Source organism: Girardinichthys multiradiatus, chromosome 17 (assembly GCF_021462225.1).
Source record: "Girardinichthys multiradiatus isolate DD_20200921_A chromosome 17, DD_fGirMul_XY1, whole genome shotgun sequence".
NCBI classification, from domain to species: domain Eukaryota; kingdom Metazoa; phylum Chordata; class Actinopteri; order Cyprinodontiformes; family Goodeidae; genus Girardinichthys; species Girardinichthys multiradiatus.
In genome coordinates this window covers 26,144,469-26,168,699 of record NC_061809.1, presented here as the reverse complement: position 1 = coordinate 26,168,699, position 24,231 = coordinate 26,144,469, and the positions used below count along the sequence as shown (strand labels likewise).

The 24,231-nt window shown below is 39.6% G+C and overlaps 1 protein-coding gene across 1 annotated transcript in view; it reads right to left on the bottom strand.

Annotated features, from left to right (window-relative positions):
• LOC124882793 (calcium-activated potassium channel subunit beta-4-like) overlaps positions 1 to 21,646 on the bottom strand; it is a 29,049-nt gene extending 7,403 nt beyond the window's left edge. The window contains exons 1-2 of the mRNA XM_047389355.1: positions 20,566 to 21,646; positions 12,331 to 12,501 (exon numbers count right to left, since the gene is read on the bottom strand). Of these exons, the coding sequence (XP_047245311.1) occupies positions 12,331 to 12,501; positions 20,566 to 20,730 (336 nt within the window). The 5' untranslated portion in view covers positions 20,731 to 21,646. The remainder of the gene's footprint in view (positions 1 to 12,330; positions 12,502 to 20,565) is intronic.
• Positions 21,647 to 24,231: the final 2,585 nt, after the last annotated feature.

Below are 24,231 nucleotides of genomic sequence, written 5' to 3'. Positions count from 1 at the left end.
TCAAAAACAAGCTGAAAAGTTGAATACTGATTGGCTGAGAGAAATCTGTCGACGTCATCCTTCAACGTTTAACTTTCAGTCGCTGAACACAACTTTACTTTCCGCCCATTTCATAGCAGGAGGCTGATTGGTGCCTGGCTGGAGGAGCAAGACGTTGCTATGGCGATTGTGTGATTGGTGGAGAGAGGAAGAGGAGGGAAGTCAGTTAAGTCATTTAAAGCTCAGGTTTGTAGCTCAGTAAATGGTCTATGTATCTGCAGTTCATTTGGATTCTCTTCATCACAGCTAACAATGCAGCATTTCTGTTAAGTTGAGGTCCGGACTTTGACTAAGCCATTGCAACACTGTAAATCTTTTTCAGCCAATCTGCTGCAGATTTGCTGCTGTGTTTGAGATCATTGTTCTGTTGGTGACCCAGTTTGGGCCAGGCTTCAGCTGCTATCCAGATAGCCTCACATTTGGGTCTAGAATGCATTGGTCTACAGAGATCACCTTCAAGTCAAAGACTGTAAGGTACCCAGGTCCTGTAGCTCCAATCATCTCCCCTCCACCATCATGTTTGACAGTTGGCATGAGGTATTTATGCTGATATGATCTGTTTAGTTGTCTCCAATTGTCCTGTAAAGAACCTTAACATCTTACATGTTAACGGAGACTTTCAGGGTCTGGAATGGAGCTCCAGGGTTTGTTGTAATTTCTCTGAGCATTTGCTGCTCTGACCTTGAGGTGAATGTGCTTGGAGGACCTCTCCTAGGATGCTGATCTGCTGACTGAAATGTTTCTCACTTGTAAATAAGCTTCCTCTCAGTAGAAAGATGGACTTAAAACAGTTTGAAAATGACCCTATTAATCTTCTCAGATTAATGGGTAGTAATAGTTGCTTCTCTTAGGCCAGGGGTGTCCAAACTCGGTCCTTGACGGCTGGTGTTCTGCAAGTTTTAGATGTTTCCCTCCTTCAGCACAGCTGATTTCCATCAATGGCTGATTAACAGGCTTTTAGTTGAACTGCAATCATTTGAATCGGGTCTGTTAAAGCAGGAAAACATCTAAAACATGCAGGAAACCGGCCCTCAAGGACCGACCTTGGACACCCCTGTCTTAGGGGCTAAAATAAAACCAGGACAAAACCAAAAAAAAAAAAAAAAACCCAAAAGAAATAAGACCAAATTGTGAATAACCTTTCTAATCCTCTCAAAATAAAATTGCAGGACTTAACTTCCTTTATTTTACTTTTTCTGTTTTTTTAGACACTATGATTAAAAAAGGGACACTTGTTAATTTTAATAGATAAGGTGCTGCAGAAACTTGCATTTGTCCATAAAATATTGAACTATTCTTGCTAGAGGAGCATTTTAAGTGGAAACACTAATTTAACTTTAGATTTATTAAATCCCACATTGTCTCTAAATGCACGAGTTAGTCCCCACTTTGAATATGAAGATCCTGAAGTGACGGCAGCATGTGAGAGAGGAATTTAGGTGAGCTGCTGTTTTCATGCTGCCGCTACATTCTGATCGGGGTGTGAAGCTGCAGCCGCTCATTTCACAAAGCCCTCCTCGTGACGGCACACACACTCCACATCGATCTAATTTAGGCCGCTTATTACAGACAGGAATGCGCTCGTCTGCCATTGTAACCTCAGCGTGTTGGCATGGCAACCACAATCATATTGTTGTGTAGCCCAGCCGCTGATGTCACTGGGTGAGGTGCTTGTGATTGGCCTGCAGAGTTCGTAAGGCAACAATTACCTGAATCCGAGAGAAGCAGCGAGCAGTGAGACGGAAAAACAGAGCAGATCGGATCATCCAGACGAGCCGAGCGACACTCGGAGGGTCACATTTATAGCTCCGTCTCTCTGAAGTAGCAGCCATGTTCTCACTTTTAAAGATATGGCAGATTTTATTACCATAAATTTATTTGCAGATGTTCCCAGCTGGCAGAGCCTTGTCTTGTTTTAGTCACAGCAACAGGAGAGGCAAAGAAATTCCACCTTAAGAGAACTACTGTGTTCTGCCCCCTTTTAGCAGAGTGGAACAGCAGAACCAGAGAAGAAGAGTTAATACTGCATTTTGCTACTTCACAAAGCATCTGAATTGTGATTGTAAAACATGGAGGAACCTCAGATGCATCATTAAATCAGAGTTTTAATTTGATCATTGAAGTATTAAAACAGGGTTCAGTTTGACTTTGGAGAAAGATTCAACATAACTTTATTTTAGAATGAACAAAAGATCTAAATGGTAACATCCCTTCATCATCTTCTGCTAACAGGTCCAGAGGGAAACCCAGAAACATTGTCCAACTCATCCTGGAGCAATTCCACAACAACAATGGATGTTGAGTCCCTCCAGCATGTTCTGGTTCTGGCCTGGCCAGAGAACCTCTAACCTCAGCTACAACTTCTGATGTGGACATTCTCTTCTCCCCATCTCTCAAGCTCCTTCCACAGCATCCTAATGCCTCCCTAGGACAGAATAAGATAAATATTTTTATAGTTTATTCTGGGTTTGAAGCAGAGTCTCCATCTGGAGGAACAAGTCCAGAAAACCTCCAAGGAACACCTGAACAACATCAAATGATTCCTTTCAATGTGGAGGAGCAGCAGTTTCACACCAAGCTCCTCACAGATGTCCAGTCAGAAGTATGGGTACAGTAGGAGTACATTACAGTCCCTGAAGGTAAATATGTAGATTTGTACCTTCTAATGATGGCTATTTATACTATTTAGGACCAAAAGTTTTACTTTTACAGTATTTTTCAGAGTCCCCCACAAAGGAATCTAATTTGTTATACTGTGTGAAAAAACTCAACCAATCCAGAATAAGTTTGGCTATCCAAAGAAACTAAGAGCGATATTTTGGAACATTTTGGTCCTCTCATCATTTCAGTTCTAGTCCAAACTGTCCTACATTAAAAATGATGAGACATTAATATGACAACAGACACCGAAAACAATTAACTGGGAGCGCGACAGCATCCATCATGTCCCATCAGGCTGACGGCACAAAGTGATCACCCTGATCGGATCAGTCAAGGAGAGAAGCTTCGTGATTTTGCTGAAATTACAGACTTTGAGCAGCAGACATAGAAACCAGATATTAGGCCAAAGCACAAGTAGCTGAGGAGCAGCAGCTCTACTTCAAGCTTTTCACAGATAATGGACCTTCTCACCTTATCTGTAAGAATGAGTGGACGGGCTCTCGAAGTCATAATCCATGACTCATGACAATATAGGGCTGGAATGTGCACTGAATAGTAAATGCAGAAATTCACCCTGAGATGAAATGAAATTACCTGGCTGACTACAAAGAGACCTAAAAAAAACCACGATTTAAGGGAATAAAGCCTAAAAATGATCCTAAAGAGACACAAACCACCAAAGACAAAGAAATCCCAACAAAATGCAGACAAATATAAGTACATCACATAGGTCGTAAAACAGAAAATAACCACAAACATCCTAAAATGATAACAGAACAAAAATAAATGGGTTTAAAAGGTTTATGATTGTAAATGATTGATCAAGTGCCACAAATAATGAGAATTTTCCTATTTTCTGTAAGAGCAGAAAGTCTCCAGCAGGAAAAAGTGCTGACGTTATGGAACCACAGTGTTTGTTTCGTGCAGCTCTAATGATTTTAAACAGACAATCAGGATCTGTGAGAGGCTTTCTGTTGTCACTGAGCTGCTCGCTGCGTTCTGTCTGACTCGACTAAACAGATTAACAAGGAGCCAGTCTACCTGTCTAAATAAATAGGGCAATGATGACTCAGCAGAAAAGCTCTGAGCAGCTTTGCTGCATCATGATAACTTCTGCGTTCATTGTCGAGTGGTAAAATCCTTAATCTGACACAATTACTGGGATGCTTTAATGCTTCATGTTTTAGTTTCTTAGAGACAGCCAAATCAAACCTTTAACCAAGTCCCAATTCAAGGTATACAAGTCCCAAGTTAAGTTCTATGTCAACTCCCAAACTGAATGCAGATTTAAGATATTTCAAATTCTGAGTCAAGTCGAATCTTAAGACATGCAAAGACCAAAAAAAGTCCTAATTCGAGTCACCAAATAAAGATGTGGAAGTCCTGCATAAAGTCCCAAGTCAAGTCCTAAGTCAAGTCCCATGTCAAGACATGCAGGTCTCAACTCAAGTTGACAAATTCCAAGTAATGTCCCAAACAGTCCAATTTCAAGATATTCCAAGTGCCAAGTCAAGTTTAAAGTCAAGAACACGGAGTTCCGAGTCGATTCCAAAGTCAAGACATGCAAAACCCAAGACTAGACCCAAGTCAAGAGTCCCTGGTCAAGCCCTAATCAAGTGTAAAATCAAAATGAGTCCAAAGCAAAGATGTAAAGGTTCTGAGTAAGGTCCAATCCCAAACTTAAACTGACCAAATATGTAGTTTAACACATAACTCCTTAAATGATTAATGTGACTTAACAACAAAGCTGAAGAAACTGAATTTATTAAATGTACCCCCAAAGAACCCCCCCCATCCATCCCCTCTGGATTTAAGTACTTTTATTTTCTTCACTGCAGCTGAACCTCACCTTAAAGTTCTCGATTAACCAGAAAACTGCTTTTCGTGCTGCAGTTTTTTCATTGGATTTTTGCCAGAGCAAAAATAAAATAAAAACAGTTTTAGGTTATAAAATAAATGTTTGACCTTACTTTCTCCGCAACAAATTAATCTATACCTGCAAGATGAAACATTTTTGTGTCACCATCAAACTTCTGTCTATATTTCTTGCAGAAAAACTCTAATATAAAATAATCGAAAAATTTGTAACCAAAAGGGTTAAAAAATGCTGAAATATGAAGCTTTGAAATAAATCATAAAGTATCTTGACCAAAACAGAGCATAATTTTCTCATCTGCTCAATTGCTAGTTTTGTCTTACACTGTTATTATTATATATTTTACACAATGTACAATAGATTTTCTGATATATTGTCATTTTGTGATAGATTTGCAGCTAAATTATAATAATGGTGAAAACCTGAGACTCAGAAGATAAATGAATACAGTCTATGCTTGTGTGTGCGCAGCGTTGCCATCTAGTTACCCACAACTCTCATCATTTACATTTATAACTTAATTAAGTCATAAACAAGGAAATTACCGGACCAGTAATTGGCTGAATGAAGCACCCACCTGCCCCATCTCCTCTCCTGCTTCCTCCGTCTCTTTTCTGTCACATCATGTTCGTGGCGCCGTCTCATTATTGAGATGACACACGAGCGTTTTTAGGCCCAGAGCTGGAGATTTAGTGCTTATTCGCTCTTCAAATGACAGACACCGAAGGAGGCGAGTCTCTAGCCCTGAGATCTTACCCTAACCCTAAGAACTCAGGCTCTTCCCTAAAACCTAAATTCACTGGGTGTTTTAATGCCTACACTTAACAGTTAATCAATCCGATTCACAGGAAGGACAGACGTCTGCAGCTGCTTCAGTGTACAATCTCAATAAATCAACTGATTTGGTCACTGATCAACATCTCCTCATCCTCATTGATTCCTAATTATCACGCAAGGATTTTGGAAGTTAAAGTGTTGTCCTGAACCGGGTCATGAGTGCTACACGTTATAATCAGTTAAACTGAATAAGAGACACTCTGGTTTTTTTCTAAATAAAAAAGTAAAATCCAAATTGATTTAGTTACCGTTAAACAATAAAATCATACGTCATAACTGCCATATTGTTCTCTTTTGGTCCCTGTATACCCATAAAAATTTGACCCTGTCTGTTGGTACCCACTTGGTTTCAAATAAAAATCACATATTCGGTTAATGTTGCGACTTTTTATTGGTTCACCCAATGAAATCGGAACAGAGTCCCGTGACGGGCTCCTGGTAACAAAGAGCCTACATTTCCATCTCAAAGTTCTTCCTAATCACAGTTAGGCTGTTATTTTAACAATTATTTGTATAATTGTTATTTGGCTAACAATTATATGTTTCTAAATTTCACCACCACTTTGCATTGCTTGCGTAGTAACAAATACTCTAACTAGGTAACTCAAAGTTACACAAAAATAGATTCATTAAATATTTTTCTTCAACAAACAAAGTGTAAGATCCACCAAGAGATAAATTTAACACATTGCTTCAAAATTTAGGCAAGATGTCTTCATGTCTGGTATTAAAACCCGAACATTTGGAACAAACCAGTTTAATAAGAGATCACCACTAAGAAACGACAAAAAAATAAAGCCAAACCAATGCAAATAATATGGTTCTACTCACTGGATTATGTCATTTTCAAACAGAAAACCCATCCTTACATCTTCATAGGTTTTTAAATGGTGAATAATTTTTTTTAAACACTTCATGCTAACTGTCTTTTCAAGAAACTTTCTTGCCAGCTTAGACACTCTTCTCCAGTCTTGATTTAGTTTTTGTTTAGTCCAAGGTGGCATTGGTGGCGGGGTCACTCCACCTCTAGCCTCTTGAACAAACTGGTTCTGTCACATAGACACAAAGACGCACCGCCCTTCAAGCTGCTGTTCATAAGACACCAATCAATCCAGTCATGTCTCTGCAGGAATCACTAATCCCAAAGAAACTACCATTGGCTTAAATTCAGTGATCTGTTTTGTCTATGTGACAATCAGTACAATCCATCCAATGTGTTAATAATGAGAAATGATGTTCGCCAAACATGCCCCATGCTCAGGTGATCTCTGCTGTGTTTTCTCCTTAAATGTCATTGCTATATCGCACTTTTGGGCTGCAAAGCTAGCTAACCTATTCAGACGTTGACCATGACTGGCTAAGAAGCCTTTCAGAAGAAGATTGTCTCATACCTGAAGAGCAGCAGGGTAGAGCCTTGTTGTTTTTGCAAGCATATGCATGGTTGAATGTGAACACAGAGGTAATAATCATTGTGAAATGTAACATAGATTTCTACAAATGGCTAAGAAGCTTATAATGTCAAACTGTGTTGTTGTAGTTGTCTTTTAGGAATGCCCTTCCTCTGTAGACTTTGCTTCTTTAAAAATATAAATGCTGTGAATGCCGTATACCTCAACCGAAGTATAAAATTCAAAGGGGCGTTCTTCACATGAGATTTCTCTTGAGAGATAGGGAGCAAGAAGGAATACCTGAGGCTTCAGTCATGTCAGCAAACACTCGGCCAGAGGGCATTTAAGGACCAACTTGAATTGTTTGGAGAAAGAGGCTGTTGTTATCCCTCTGAGCTTTTGATGGTTCTGCAGATAGTTTCTGTCCTTACCTCTAAAACACATCTTGTGCTAGTATTGATCACCCTCATAATAATCAACCTCAGGAAAGAGTGCATGACATACCAGACCTGGATGACACTCCTCCAAGAGAAACTAAGCCTTTCCACTTGTATAAACCAGAAACATGCCCTAAATACAGAGTTGCTCTGAAGTGTAACTTAATGACACAATGTATGGACAAACTGAGTTCTAACAAGCTCCACATACACCTGCGTTGACCAGGTAGAGTCTCATTGAACTTAGTTTACAAAGACAATGATGGTTGAGCTCTGTTATGTACCGTTTCTACACTGAGAATGTTTCCATCAATTTAAAAAAAATGAAAACCCCAGTTATTTGGGTAATCTTAAAGCATGGTCAGTGATACAAAGGTTTTTCTTGGAGTATAAATAACCTTTATAGATACATCTTATAGTGAGTAGGTGTGAACTGGGGCTCCCAGTAACTGTACTGGCATCATATACTGGTTCTACAATGCCAATTTTATTTAGAGAATAGCAAATAGTAGCAGGGTATGACAGGTTAAAGAAGGGTTTCGTCTGATCAGCCATTTGTAACCAACTGAAGCTTGGTCTTCAGGTCTTTTTACAGGATGGTTCTGTAATATGGGTGTAAAACAGGATATCCAGGACAGTCTACATCTTTCAGCAGGGTTTATTTTTAAAAATAATGCTGGCTTCCAGAACCCAGTAAGAGACAACAGCACAGTTTCTTACAACGGAGCACAGCAGGCTCTGACTCCCACTTCACACTTACTCGCCAACTCGGCTCTTAGATGGTCCACTTTGAGTGGCTCAAAGGGGGGTAACAGTTGTGGCTGGTTGAAAGCAAAATCTACAAAAACAAAAAAAAAACTGTTCTTCAATTTATCATCATGACATCAGCTAAAAGCAGCAGGTTTCCAACCGTCGTCACCAAAGGCAACCAGGCTGACTGAAATTCTCCTGATGTCCATTCAGAAGAAAGAATATCAGATTTGAACCAATGCAGAGAGCAGCAGCAGTAGAAGCTATGTGCAACACATACAATCTCTCTGAGAAATGAGCTCTGAAATCATGTGAAGTAATCCTTGTTGCACAGCCAACATCTGCGTGTGTGGAGGTATTACAGATCACTGGTGAAGCCAAAGCAGCTTTAGTTGGATGAAAAGACATCAGGGGACAACAGAGTGGGACCTTTTGGAACATGTGAAGGCAGAAAAACACTCTGGGAAAACAATGCTGTCAGAGCAAACGTGCTGAACATAAACACTGTTAAATCGAGTTCAGGGTTAATGGAGTCTGCAGTGCAAAGCACCAGGATTTAGTGAAAACTGTGAGTTATTATGTTTTATGAGCAGCCAGAGGAACATTATGAACTCCAACCAGGGTTTACAGACTAATCAGTTAATGACTTCCCAACACCTGGAAGGTGATCTTCTTCCTTTATTCATCCGTTGTTGAACATTTTCTAGAAAATGGAAAGGAAACCTGGATTCATCTTGACTACTTTGAGAGCAGTAAATGGTCTGATCACACATACACACACACACACACACACACACACACACACACACACACACACACACACAATTTGAAAAAGTGAGGACCAGGAAAATGTCCTCACTTTGTCAAAATGTCCTCACTTTGCGATAAAAATACGAAAAATGGTTCACTCAGCAACAAGTACAAGAACACACACACACACACACAGAGCCATATTTCTTTTATTGAGGTCAGGAGTTCATTTCATTTTTGTTCCTACAGAAATTAACTGTGGAGAAAAAATCTAGAGGGGAAAGTAAAAATGATCTGAGTTCTTATGTCTGAGTCAGTGGGTTCATCAAGGTTTGGACCTCATGAGGAAATTATTATGGCTCGACTTTGGGACCGAATAGTTTTATTTTTAAGGTTCTGAGTCAGGTTAAAATGGCTGTTTAATGAAGCCTTTCTCAAAAAGGAAAGCACCCTGAGTTAGGCATATATCCAGCCCTTCTTAAATAGAAAATGATGAAGTGCCGTTTCTCATCAGATTACCACGCAGACCTGCAGCTCTAATTAAAATGTGACAAAACCATCAAACCTGAGTGTGTGTTGATGCATGATCATGCAAATTAGAGCACTCTGATCAGTGGATTCATAAAGTGGGAAGTCAGGTTTTACATCCTGAAATCCAAACAAAATGGCGTGATATGGGAATGAAAAAAACTAGCTGCAGGGCATTTAAACTTAAAGATTTATTGTTCTGTCAGACTAGCTATATTTCATTTAAAATCCCTCTAACATTCCAGAAAAGGTCCACTGAGGATACCAATGGGCCTTTCAGGTCTTATTTTATTCTTTTCTACATGCAAATGTGCCAACTCTTCAGAAAAAAAAGGAGCAAATGGCAAAATCCACCCATCAGTTTTCCATATGAGCTTATCCATGCAGGGTCTCCTGGTGCCTATCTCCAATTACCATTGGGTGGGACGGAGGGACACACCCTGGATAGGTCTCCAGTCCATCACAGAGCAAGAAAGAGACACACAGGACAAACAACCATGCACACACATACCCGGGGCAACTTACTAGAGATACTAGTCAACCTAACAGTCTGGAAGCTGGAGAACCCAGAGAGAACTCATGCAGTACATGCACGGAAAGAACAAGCAAACTCCATGTAGGAAACCAGAGCGGGGTTTGATCCCAGAACCTTCTTGCTGCAGGGCAATAGTGCTAAAAACTACACCACTGTGCAGCCCTGATGGCCAAACGATTAGCTAAATAATATCATCAACCATTTTTCTAGAAATACATTTGTGAGGTCAGACACTGATGTTGGACCAGATGGCCTGGCTCACAATCCCTCCTTTAAATGAACAGGTTTTCTATCAGGTTGAGGTCAGGACTGTGTGCATAGACCCATAGATCAAAATTGTCTCAACATGTTGAAATATTAACATATCCTCATGGATGAAATAGGGCCCCACACCATGATCTTCACTCCAACAAACTTCACACTTGTCACAGTCCTCATGGTAACTGCCAAACCCAGCCTTGTCTCTTGGATTATCAGACAGAAAGACATGATTATTCACTTCAGAGAACATTTCTGTACAGCTCTAGATTTCAGTCTCTTCATGCTTTTAGCCGTCATAAATCACCAAGTGCAGCTGATGTAAGGTTTGCTTGCAGCGGCTCAATTATGGAAAACCCATTCCATAAAGCTCTCTATAATTGTTCTAGAGCTCATCTGAAGATCACATCAAGTTTGGGGGTGTCTAGTTGCTGACTCTGCAGAAGGTTTGTGACCTCTTTGCATTCTGAATAATTAGTAGTGTTAAAGGAAATTTAACAACAGGAAATACTAGGCAACGACATAATGCATCTTTTAAAAACTTTAATTCAGACAAAACATGATAAAAGATCGAGAACTAGTTCTAAATATTTAGGTGGTGAACTGTGAACACGAATCAGTTCATCTTAACCTGGCTGAACTGACTGGTTCATTTTATGGATGTTTACTGATCCATCTCTTGGTCTCGTTTCTTCAACCATCTTTGCCTCAAATAAACAAAGACAGCTGATCTGTGAGAGCTCCATGCTGATGTAGATCTTAATGTCATGTCAGTCATCTAGTCTGCGGGTGGCTCCATTAACTAACCGCCCCCTATAGACACAACACCAATTAACTCAGAGAACGCCCCTCTTCATCTGGCTTCTCAGTCAGCTGTTTTACATCCACAAAGTCCACTTTAGACGAGTCTGCAATTAATGCTGCCTGTATGTCTGCTGGTGAAAGGTCACAGAGCTCAGGAGGGGTTAAAGGTACATTAAATGTTCTTTATTACCTGGGGTTCTATGCTGTCAGTCAGTTAGAGCAGCTAGGATTATGGTCCTCATCAGAACCTTTTTATGTAAAAGCAGCTGCTGGTTGTCTGCACAGATGGTCGCTCCAGCTAAAGGAGAACTGTTGGTGATGAACAGTAGTTCACTGAGTTTACAGTTACTTCTGATGTTAAAGGACTGGGAACTTCATGCTTTAATTAGTGGACAATTGTTATTTGAATGTCTAATTAGTGCTCTGCCTAATCACTCATTAGTTGTATTACTGGACTGAACACTGCAACTGGTTTATTGTTTCCAGATGAACACACTGAGTAGCAATCCATTTAAAGCAGATTCAAACATTATTATTAAGATATTATGTAATGTAATTTAATTTCACGGGTTTATTTCTGATGTGGGATCATAAGATATTTTAGAAATTGGGAAAAAATGACAATACATAGTTATGCAGCTTCAGTAGAGCCCTTCTATATGAACTTTATGCTCATTTGAACAGTTTTTCTGCTAATTATTGTTTCATACTGTTTTGTGTTAATGCAGCTGTTTGTGTTTCTGCTTACTATACTGTGTGACTGGTTGAGGATGAATAGAGCTTAGTCGCAGAGGGTAACCCAGTGGTTATGATGATGTTTCCTGTGTGATTCAGGCCTCCAGGTAGGTGGAGCAACGAAGGTTTCCTTTTTTAATGCAGCGTGGCATCCATCTTTTTCAGTTTCAAACCTCTCCCTCTGCGAGACATTAAAGTATTCCTGAATGAAGCGTGACTCCCCTCCCTCTCTCCCCGTCTCCACATTATCGGTCTCCATGGTGACTGAGCGCCACAGATGAAGCGCCATCTCCCCCCTCTATATTTACTCTGTTGCTGTAGTGACAGCCCAGCCGTGCACCGAGGTGGAAGAGGAGTTCTAGAGTTGATGTAGTGCCGTTTTATTGCATCGGCCTAAAACTCACCGATGGGCTGAGATGCTTGAACATCTCAGCTGTTTCTGATTCCTGGAGGTTTTAAAGGACTGGCCACACGGATCAGGGTCTTCCTGCTTCCCAAAGTGAATGCATCAAGTAAAGTAGAAGCCATGATTACCATGGGTTTGTTAAAGGATATGTGAACACCGGAGGCGAGTGGAAAAAACACAAAGGGTCTAAATTATTGGGTGGTCCTTCATTAGGAAAATTTACCTTTAAGAAACCGTCTCCCTGTTGCTGTAGTAACTACTGTCCAAAGGTGTTGGTATCCAACCCCACTCCGCTCACAGAGACACAGTACAATAGTCGTGTTTACCTTTGGATTGAGGACCAGCTGCTGTTCGTCGAAGTGGAGCAGCGCCACAGAGTTGGACTCGGAGTTGTTGACAAAGATCTGCAGGCAAGGATACAGCGACGTTCCCTTACAGTCTGCTCCGCACGTAAAAATGCATTCAAACATCTCCTCGGGACGCAACACAGACACCACCTGAAAAAGAAGATGGACGATCAGCAGAAGCACCCAAAATGTTCCTCCTATCTCCAAAAACAAAGAGTTAAGTATTTGGGTTTTTTTGTGTCTTTTTTTTGCAGCAAATCTCTCAAAAAAATAAAATAATGTAAAATAAAATTTTTAAAGGTTTTTTAATTTTGCTTACATCTAATTTTTCAAGTGGCAAGTCAAAAATGAGTCATAACCTTCTCCCTCATCAGTGGAAATATTTTGGTGTTACAGCACTCCCACCATATTTATAGCTACTGACCAACTTTTTCCTGGTATTTTGACAATTTATCTATTTAAGGAACAAACGTTGAATAATACATGACTCTGATTTAATTAAAGGGAAAAACATTTAGTTTCTGTTAAAGAATTATTATTTATGACCCTAAGATGGTGCCTGGCAATGAAACAATTAAAATAATTTATTGAGATATCAATATAAACACTAAAGATAAGCCATAAGCTCCAATGAGATAATGTTGTAGCCAAATGTACATTTAAACAGTTCTATTTATCACTGCTAGTTGAAAAGGTTGCTAGTTTAATCCATAAAGTCCTGCAATTTGTGAGGGAATTCAGGGTCTGGTTTGTGATAATTACTGAAAATAAATCAAATTAGCCAATATTAATGTTTTATAACTTATCTAAATTTGTTCTTTAAATTTGTACTGAAACAAGCAATTTTAAACTGTATCACGAGAATACTGAAAAAAATACTGTATACTTTCCCCAGAACCTACAAGTCACCTTCAGTCGGTTAGATGTTCCAAGTCACCTAATAATGCCACCCTCAGGCAGAAAGTAGTCTGTAAGTACTGGGAGTGTACCCTGTAACATCCAGAAAGCAACCTGGGTTTGGTAAAGAAACCTACAAATCCAGCTTGGTTGGGTTTGGGCATTTAGGCATTATTCCCATTTCTGCGACACAAACAAGCATCCTTTGTTACTGGTGACATTAACCACTGGACTTTGACGCAGCAATTGACCTTCTATAGTGTTCATCTAGGAATCAATACAGGGCAGACAATAAGTCCAACACCGAACTCAAGGACATCATTTTTCTCTCTAAAAAGAAGAATTACCTTTTGTCATGGTTGCATGAACAGGCAAGAGTGATGATCACTTATTAGCGGTCCACAGAAAAAGTTTGTCCAAATGTGTAAAAAAGTGTGTGGAGGGGACCCTGATCTTGTGGAGATCACTCCTGAATCATCTGCATGTCAGAAAAGGAGTGATAACCTCTCATTACCGGTCTGAAACAACACATGGAGACAGAACCATTAATCGAATCTGATTCAATAAAAGTCTGACATAATCACTCAAGAGGTCAAGGAACTTCAGTAAACCCAAGTATTCTGATTTATGCTTCATTAAGTCACAGATTTGTTAACGACACATTGAACGAGCTGTCTGTCCCACATCACCAGAGACTGCACAATTTAGAGAAAGAAAGTAAACCTCCAAATGACGCATGAACATCACTCTAAGATGATGCAATAAGCTAACAGCATAATAAATCACCTTGGTAGAAATTCATTATCCACACCACACAGCATAAAGTGCAGGCTGTGGAAGCCTGTAATTTATTTCATATATTCCCATAAGTCTTTGAAATGCCACAGTCTAAAGTCGATGTCTGAAGCTGGACAAATCCACTTTTTATCGATAACCAAAAAGATTAAAATAACAAAATCAGGAAAGAAAAATCTGTCTGAGGTCAATTGTTCTACTTTTAAAGGATATATTTATCTCTGTCAAAACTAAAGGTCACGTTAGCCTCCTGATACAGACCTGACCTCTTATAAATACAAGATTTTACATTTATTAACAGCCAGCGACAGAACATGGCTTAACCTGGTGGATTAGATTATTGGGGAGGCAGCAAATCCTTCAGAATTAAACTATCAGTGATATTGTGTTGTGAAGATGAAAAATGTGTTGGACTTTAGTGGTGCAGACAACAGAGTTTTGATTATGACTCAATGATATAAAGACTCAGTCTCTTCCTTACAGTCTCAGTCAAGTCTGGATTCTTTAAAAGCTTAGGTCTACAGACTCTTCAGTCTTTTAACCTTTACTCCAAGTCAGGCCTAGTCTTTAGACCTTTACTTCAAGTCAGGCCTAGTCTTTAGACCTTTATTCCAAGTCAAGCCTAGAGTATTTAGACCTTTATTCCAAGTCAAGCCTAGAATATTTAGGCCTTTATTCCAAGTCAAGCCTAGATTATTTAGATCTTTATTCCAAGTCAAGCATGGAGTCTTTAGACATTTACTTCAAGGCAAGCCTAGATTATTTAGACCTTTACTCCAAGTCAAGCATGGAGTCGTTAGACCTTTACTCCAAGTCAGGCCTAGAGTATTTAGACCTTTATTCCAAGTCAAGCCTAGAGTATTTAGGCCTTTATTCCAAGTCAAGCCTAGATTATTTAGATCTTTATTCCAAGTCAAGCATGGAGTCTTTAGACATTTACTCCAAGTCAAGCATGGAGTCGTTAGATCTTTACTCCAAGTCAAGCATGGAGTCGTTAGACCTTTACTCCAAGTCAGGCCTAGAGTATTTAGACCTTTACTCCAAGTCAAGCCTAGAGTATTTAGACCTTTATTCCAAATCAAGCCTAGAGTATTTAGACCTTTACTCCAAGTCAAGCCTCGATTATTTAGACCTTTACTCCAAGTCAAGCCTAGATTATTTAGACCTTTCCTCCAAGTCAAGCCTGGAGTATTTAGACCTTTATTCCAAGTAAAGTCTGGACTCTTTACAACACAAGTCTAAATCAAGCATTGAGCCTGTGAAGCTCAAGAATGAAAACATAGTTTGAGTAAAGTGCAACTCGAGTCCAAGACTGAAAATCAAGTCACCATCTCTGACCTAAAGTGCTCGTGAGAAAACACAGGTAAGTGTGTTCACAGTCATGTTTCAAAATCTTCCTTACAAGGAAAAAGAAACTGAAATGTTTTCCTCTAAAGAAATACTGATTCTGATGTGCAACATGGTCTGTTGTATTAAGATGTTTGTGCAATATTTCTCTGTCTTCAGTCAGATTTAAAAGCTCCAAAGCAGTTTACCAAAAATAATTAGTCTTACAATTTTCATGTTGACCTCTAAATGCCTCAGTGGCCTTGCACCCTTACATCTCTGATCTACTTCAACCTTACATTCCTTCTTGGGTACTGAGATCGTCTGATCAGCTGCTTTGGTTGTCCTGAAAACTAGGTTAAAGCTTAGTGGAGATTGAGTTTTTTCAGTCATGGCTCTGAAACTCTGGAACAATCTCCCCTCCAACATCAAACAGGCTTCCACAATTTGTTTTGAAATCTCTTTTAAAAACATGTTTTCCATGACCTTTGACCCAGTGTGAGTTCTTTTCAGCATTTTATTGCTTTGTGCTCTGTATTTATTTTTCTTCTGATGCTTTTAAATTAATTTGTTTTATTGTTTATTCTTTTAATCTCTGCTTTAGACTTTTTTTGTTCAATACTTTGGTAAAAACCTGTAGATTTAAATGTGATTTATAAAGAAATTTGACTTGACAGTCTCTGTAAATCCGTTTCCTCAGTTTGTCTGAGTTACTGCTACCAACTGGATGGTTGTGCTCTACCAACACAGCTTAATACAAAGATTAAAAGACCTGTAAACCATTGTATACACATACAGGTACTTCTCAAAATATTAGCATATTGTGATAAAGTTAATTATTTTCCATAATGTCATGATGAAAATTTAACATTCATATATTTTAGATTCATTGCACACTAACTGAAATATTTCAGGTCTTTTATTGTCTTAATACGGATGATTTTGGCATACAGCTCATGAAAACCCAAAATTCATATCTCACAAAATTAGCATATTTCATCCGACCAATAAAAGAAAAGTGTTTTTAATACAAAAAACGTCAACCTTCAAATAATCATGTACAGTTATGCACTCAATACTTGGTCGGGAATCCTTTTGCAGAAATTACTGCTTCAATGCGGCGTGGCATGGAGGCAATCAGCCTGTGGCACTGCTGAGGTCTTATGGAGGCCCAGGATGCTTCGATAGCAGCCTTTAGCTCATCCAGAGTGTTGGGTCTTGAGTCTCTCAACGTTCTCTTCACAATATCCCACAGATTCTCTATGGGGTTCAGGTCAGGAGAGTTGGCAGGCCAATTGAGCACAGTGATACCATGGTCAGTAAACCATTTACCAGTGGTTTTGGCACTGTGAGCAGGTGCCAGGTCGTGCTGAAAAATGAAATCTTCATCTCCATAAAGCTTTTCAGAAGATGGAAGCATGAAGTGCTCCAAAATCTCCTGATAGCTAGCTGCATTGACCCTGCCCTTGATAAAACACAGTGGACCAACACCAGCAGCTGACACGGCACCCCAGACCATCACTGACTGTGGGTACTTGACACTGGACTTCTGGCATTTTGGCATTTCCTTCTCCCCAGTCTTCCTCCAGACTCTGGCACCTTGATTTCCGAATGACATGCAGAATTTGCTTTCATCCGAAAAAAGTACTTTGGACCACTGAGCAACAGTCCAGTGCTGCTTCTCTGTAGCCCAGGTCAGGCGCTTCTGCTGCTGTTTCTGGTTCAAAAGTGGCTTGACCTGGGGAATGAGGCACCTGTAGCCCATTTCCTGCACACGCCTGTGCACGGTGGCTCTGGATGTTTCTACTCCAGACTCAGTCCACTGCTTCCGCAGGTCCCCCAAGGTCTGGAATCGGCCCTTCTCCACAATCTTCCTCAGGGTCCGGTCACCTCTTCTCGTTGTGCAGCGTTTTCTGCCACACTTTTTCCTTCCCACAGACTTCCCACTGAGGTGCCTTGATACAGCACTCTGGGAACAGCCTATTCGTTCTGAAATTTATTTCTGTGTCTTACCCTCTTGCTTGAGGGTGTCAATAGTGGCCTTCTGGACAGCAGTCAGGTCGGCAGTCTTACCCATGATTGGGGTTTTGAGTGATGAACCAGGCTGGGAGTTTTAAAGGCCTCAGGAATCTTTTGCAGGTGTTTAGAGTTAACTCGTTGATTCAGATGATTAGGTTCATAGCTCGTTTAGAGACCCTTTTAATGATATGCTAATTTTGTGAGATAGGAAGTTTGGGTTTTCATGAGCTGTATGCCAAAATCATCCGTATTAAGACAATAAAAGACCTGAAATATTTCAGTTAGTGTGCAATGAATCTAAAATATATGAATGTTAAATTTTCATCATGACATTATGGAAAATAATTAACTTTATCACAATATGCTAATATTTTGAGAAGGACCTGTACAAGTTTTTATGAAAACCAATACAGAAATAAATCAAGGTAAAGACATAGACATGGACCAGTATTAGATTCTGACAATGAAATTTTCATGGATTTAAAGCAAAACTGTAAAAACGTTAGTTTGATTCAATAAGACTGATCAAGGAGTATGACAGTACTATTGTCTAATAAAGCCATTATTATTATTTAAAGTACAAATCACAACAGTACTTAAAACAACACTTACTAAAGTCAGTAATTACAAAATTCATCATCCTGAAGGGTTTCGATATAGAGGAGCCGAAGTCTCTTGTCAAGGCTGACTCGGAGCTAAAGGTCATATTTGCTTAACGTCTCTTCCTTTCTGCCACTCCAAGATCAAGAGCTGTTTTCCTGTTTATAAATCCAACATGTGACACTGAAAACTCAGGAACTCTTGCTGGGCTCTTGACATTTCCAACAGTGTTGTCACTTTCCACTTTTCTGCTCACTTGCGAAACAATCTGAGCGCTCCAGGATTTTCTGGAGTGAGTGATACTTTCAGGAGCTCTAAAAAAAACTTGAGCTTCCAGCAATTCAGATGTAGACGGATAATGGTTTCTACAAAACCTTACACTTAAATAGTCACATTAGTGTGACCCGTGGAACAAAGCATGAAATATCAAATATATTCGATATATTACCCAGTCCTAGGAACTACAGCACTAACGTGTTGGGCATCATCTTTCTAGTGCTGTTGCCACAAAGTCATCACGGAAAGGTTCCTCCATCTTTCTTCTAGTTTGACTTGACTTTATCTACACCTTGAAATAGGAAACTGGTTCACAACTATGACTCAGTTTATTCAAAAAGTTTCCTAAAACAATCTTTAAAAATTAAAGTGTTAACTAGAAATTGCTTAAATCAAAACAGTTTATTTCAAAACAGTCATAATTGCAAGGAAAATTGCAAAAATTTGCAATTTGCAAAATAAATTTGCCAAAAAAAAGAGATATTTATTCCAATATTTTGTTGTTAAGAAACTACCCAGTAGTGTTTTTCTTTTTAAAGTTTCTAAAAAGCAAAATGCCAGGAAATTATAAGAGAGACTCTTTTAAATGGTAAATGGACTCAATTGATATAGCACTTCTCTAGACATGCACTGCCTTGCCCAGGGGCACATAGTCATGTGTCAGTAGACAACTGGAACCAAATCCCTGTTGGATTGCAAGAATTGCACAACAGATAATTAAAGCTTTAAAAGCATCATTTCAGGCTAAGAAGTTGCTGTGGAGCCAATGATTCAGTGCAATCAATCGGAGCTTTTTTTAGATGGATTCCTTTTTACAAATTGCAATTATATGATCAACAGACTTCGGTTGTACTGTAATATGTTTACAATTGAACTGAATCACATATAACTCGGTATGAAACTCTATATGTGATTAAATTAAATCGATTTGAGTTCAGTTTGGACTGAATTTGATACTTTAGTGTGAATCTGCGTAAATAACATTAACAGGAGCGAACCCTATTAATTTATCAGAAATAAATGAGTGGAAATGGTATTAATTAATCTAATTAAAGAACCCTAATCTAAGCAGCCAGCAGGACTTGGTTCCTCCCTGGATGATTTATGACAGCTCAGTGTTTTAGATCCTGTCAGATCAGATCAATCAGGTCACACTCATCATCTTCATTTTCCATCAACTTGATCAACACTCTACATCTGATCACTACAGCCTTCTTCATTGTTATAAACGATTAGTATTAATTTTACGGTAACGTATTGATTGTATGTAATGACTGATGACACTGTGTAGGCAAAATAAACACCCTAGAAAAATGCATCAACCTTTCCCATCTAATAGCAAGTCAGCCAGTCAGATGGCTGCGACTCAATGTAGAAGGGGTGAAGACGACTTCCTGAAGTTCAAAGCGAACATCAGGATGGAGAACAAATGGGATTTAAGTGACTTTAAACATGACATGGTTGTTGGTCCTAGATGGGTTCAGCAACGGTGGACAATATGAGGCTGGCGAAACATTGGCTGATTTGATGAGTCTCAAATTTACCTGGTAGGATCAGAATTTGGCATAAAACGTATGGGTCCACTCTGACTTGTTTGAATGGTTCTGGTGGTGGTGATATAATGGTGTGGGAGATGTTTTTTGGCACACTCTTAATACCACCTGAACATAGTTAGAACACAACAACCTGAGTATTGTTGCTGAGGTTTGGACCAGTGGTGCCCAGATCTAGTCCTGGAGAGCAACTAACCTGCAACTTGCATCTAAAAGCTGCATCTGCCATATCTGGTACATCCCTTTATGTCCACAGTGTACCCTGTGGGAAAATGCACCTTGTCACTAACGTAAAGTAATCTCAAACTGGTTTCTTGAACATGACTTTACTCCACTGAGCTCCAGTCACTGGATCTCCATGCAAATATTTCCCATTTGGGATGCGGTGCAATGAGAGATTCACATCGTGGATGCACAGCTGAGAAATCTGCAGCAACAGTGGGATGCTGTTGGGTCAATATGGACCAATTAGTAATAAGTACTTCTAAAGTGGTGAGTATAAATATAGCAGAAGAAATGGAAATGACTGCAAATGAAGACAACAGATTCCAACAAATCTTCTGATAAAGTTTATTTAAAGCCTAAATATCAGCACTAAAACTGATTAGGTCCACTTGTATTAGTAAAATAAATCAACTGCACCAGGATTATTCGCTTTAAACGGTATAATTTCTGCTACATGTGGCGTTTAGTCCGCAGTTCTGACCCCGCTGGAGCGCAGCGACTCGCAGCCCGCGGCCGGGCTTACCGTACAGTTGGCCGGCTTGCTCTGCAGGTTCTGCAGCGTCGGACTGAGCCAGCAGAAGCCCAGGATGAAGAGACTGAGGATCCCGCAGGCGATCAGGAACAAACCCAGCCGGATACTCTTGTCCTCAGCCTCGGAGTACTCGTACGACACACGGATCTTCGCCATGGCAGCCCAGGGGAGACCTCCGCCGGCATGGAGAGGAGGAAGGCGAGGATGGATGGTTAGAAGAGGAGGGTCGCAGGACGAGGCGGAGAAGCTTCTGCTCCTCAGACTGTTGAGTTTAATCAGCGGCTGCTTCAGACTCTGACTGTGTTTTATTTATCCTCCTTCAGCCCCTCACCATCTCTCCATTTTACTGTGATTTCCATAACTTGCCCTCCTCCCATCCCTGTCCTCTCTCTCCGGCTCAATTTCCCTCTGTTTGCTGTGAATATGATTCACTGAATCTTTCTTTAACGATTCAAAAACATCAAAAATCTCTGAAAACATGGATATTCAATTTATAAGAAAAAATGGATTATCATTCTCACTTAATGCCTCCTTATATCTGAAAGCCTCTTTGTTTGTAATAACTTACAAAGGTCTCTGACATCTGCCTAAAGTGCTACAACTTCGATGTTTTAAGAGGTAGAAAACAACTATGTTTGATGGAAGAGAGTAAAAATTATTTGTATTTAATCTGGATTTCACTCATCATGCATCAATGACAGAAAGAAAAATCAACCAATTGCTTTTAAGTTGAAAGAACTTCGTGGTTTCCTTAACTTCCTGTCGCCACGTTGGAGGAAACCCAATTGATTACCATTCTTCTGTCTTTTGACTGGAAGTATTATTAATGTTTTGGAGCGGCCGGCATGGAGTTGGTGGAACCAACTAAAGACTTATCTCTTCTTGGTTCCTACATCAGAATGTTGTCATCCTTTCTGTCAGATGCTCCAGTAACTGAATGCAACCCATGGCTCCTGTCCTGCAGCCACTACTTATACCCCTTGTGTCTGTTTTAGTCATTCAAGATCCTTGCAGATTAAATCATTTACAGAACCTTACAAAAAATAATACTCCTTGAACTTCTTTTGTCACATTACAACCACATTTATGGGATTTTATGTGACGGACCAACACAAATTAGTACATGTTTGTGAAGGACACATGGTTTTCAAATGTTTTACAAATAAAATTTGGGAAATTATAGCATGCATATGTATGCAGCCCCCCTTTACTCTGATACCCAAAAGTAAAGTCCAGTCCTACCAATTTCCTTTGATCACTGGCTACACAAACAGCAGACCGTACTTTACTTTAGATCCAAGATGCCGTGTTTTACTCAGCCAGTAAGGTCCAGACATTCAGGCGCATATCTCCCCAATAGAACTAGTGCAGGCTGCAGGTAAAAGAGGAAGAGCTCTGCTGCACCAGAGTTTTGTAGCACCATGAAATCAGAGATTTCAGCTGTCAAACTCCTCCTCCTGGGAGCTATGCATGAGAATGGCTTAAAACTGTGCATTATGGGATTCAGAGTTTTTACCGGCCTCCTTTTCTATGTGTACAGTTCAGTCCTTGTTCATCCCATGGCTGGGCCCCAAAAACAGAAAGAGGATGGACCAACTGCAGACCTGCCAATACATGGGTGTCCACCTAAACTCGACAAGGTCAATGGTGACTCTGGAGGAGCTGCAGAAATTCCCAGCTCATGTGCAAGAATCTACAGTTAACAGGACAGCTATTGGTCATGTGGTAAACAGAGAAAGCAATCATTCAAAGTATGGCTGGGGGATATGGTAAAAATAGACCCATTTTTCACAGTAAAATCACATTGTTAATTTTGTTATAATTTCTGCATGAAAAAACAGATTACGCAAATATGCTTTTATACATCTTTAAGCAAAATAATATATACCAGAACATATAGCCCCAGCACAGCAAGCATGAAGTATACCCATATGTCCCAAATATTTTTGCCCAACTCAGAAAATGTATCATAACTTCAAAAGTAAATGATAACATTCAGAATCTTAGTGTGCAAATTGAACAAGGTTATCAACATAGATGCTATTATTATTATTAGTAGTAGTAAAAGTATTGATTGCAGCACGAATACACAACGCAAACAACAATCAAACAAAATATTGTATTTAAAGTTTAACAATAATTAAATATGCTTGAAGCTCTTATTGTGAAGGTCTGGAGGAAGTTGTTTCCGACCATTTGCTAACTTCATGCTACAAAACAGACGCTAGTCAAACTGCGTCAGGCTTGTGATATTATTAGGTGTGTAATCAGACATTTAGTTATAATGTGGACAGTCAAAGCTATTAACAAGTTAAACAGAGAAACCCGAACATCCTGAACACAACAAACATCTTGCTAATAGCTAACTTACTTAGCATTAGCCGTTGGCGGCTGGAGGCTGAGGCGTAGCTCTCTCTGTGTGTAGTGAAGACAAAAACATATTTAACACGAATTTCTAGTGCTGGTATAAAGTCTATAAACGACTGTATTTAAGACTTTGTGCTCTTTTGTGGCTGAAATATGCCCGCTGAACCTTCTCTGCTGTTTGCTTGTATTACCTCAGACCGTGCGTTTGAGGGGACTTTTAAAAAACAGAATTTTTATTAGCGATTTAAGTTCGCAGGGTTTTAATTTTGATTTTATTCTAAAACTGTCACATTCACTGAATATTAATGTTTGCGTTTAGACCATGGTGACATTTAAAAACAGTAACTGCTAAAAAAAAAAAAAAAAAAGCTTATTTATGAATCTGCAGGTAAAGGAGAAAACTAATACACCTGAGCAAGAGCATAGAACTGCAATGCATAGAATGTGCCTAATAGACAATCCAACAAAATACAACTTTTCAGCCTGGGTGTGGAGGAAAACTAACACATCTCCTGTGTTATCAGCTGCAGAATACTTGAAACTGGGGCGGTGGTTCGCTTTCCAGCTGGACAACAATCCTAAACACAGCAAGAGCTACAGTGGACTGGCTCAGATCAAAGCATATAAATATTTTAGGATGGTCTAGTCAAATTCCAGACCTAATTCCATATGGGAATAAGTAGGGGGGGACCTAAAACCTGATGTTCATTCAGATCTGACTGAGCTATTTAAAGAATGGGGAAAAGTTTGAGTCTCTAGATTTACCTGAAAAGACCCGCAGCTGTAACTGAAACCAAAGGTGGTTCTTCACAATATTGACTCTGGGAGTTGGATAACAATGCATGCCACACTTTTAAGAGTTATTTTTGTAAAATAAAAAAGCAACAACTTTGTGTTGGTCTGTCACATAAAATCCCAATACATGGAAGTTTGTGGTTATGTGACAAAAGCGGGAATAAATTGTTTTTCAAAGCACTCATGCTCTTTATTAATCTGCATGTGGAGCACACTGCTGTGCCTTCTGGAAGCTTCACTGTGTCTGTCAGATGGTGCAGTTGACCGCCACTGATCATCATCTCTGCAGACCTGAACCAAGAGATTTCACTCCGAACCACAAGCTGCAATCTCATGGCGGCAATAATGAGCCTAAAGGAAAAAAGTCTTCACATGATGAAGAATCTGTTGTACAGCAGTCTGAGCTTGACCTTCCTACAGGTTCAGGTGTTGACACTTTTAGTCACATGGTGCAGCAGTGTGACAGTTTCTATGGTTTCACCTTTCTCTCTCTGC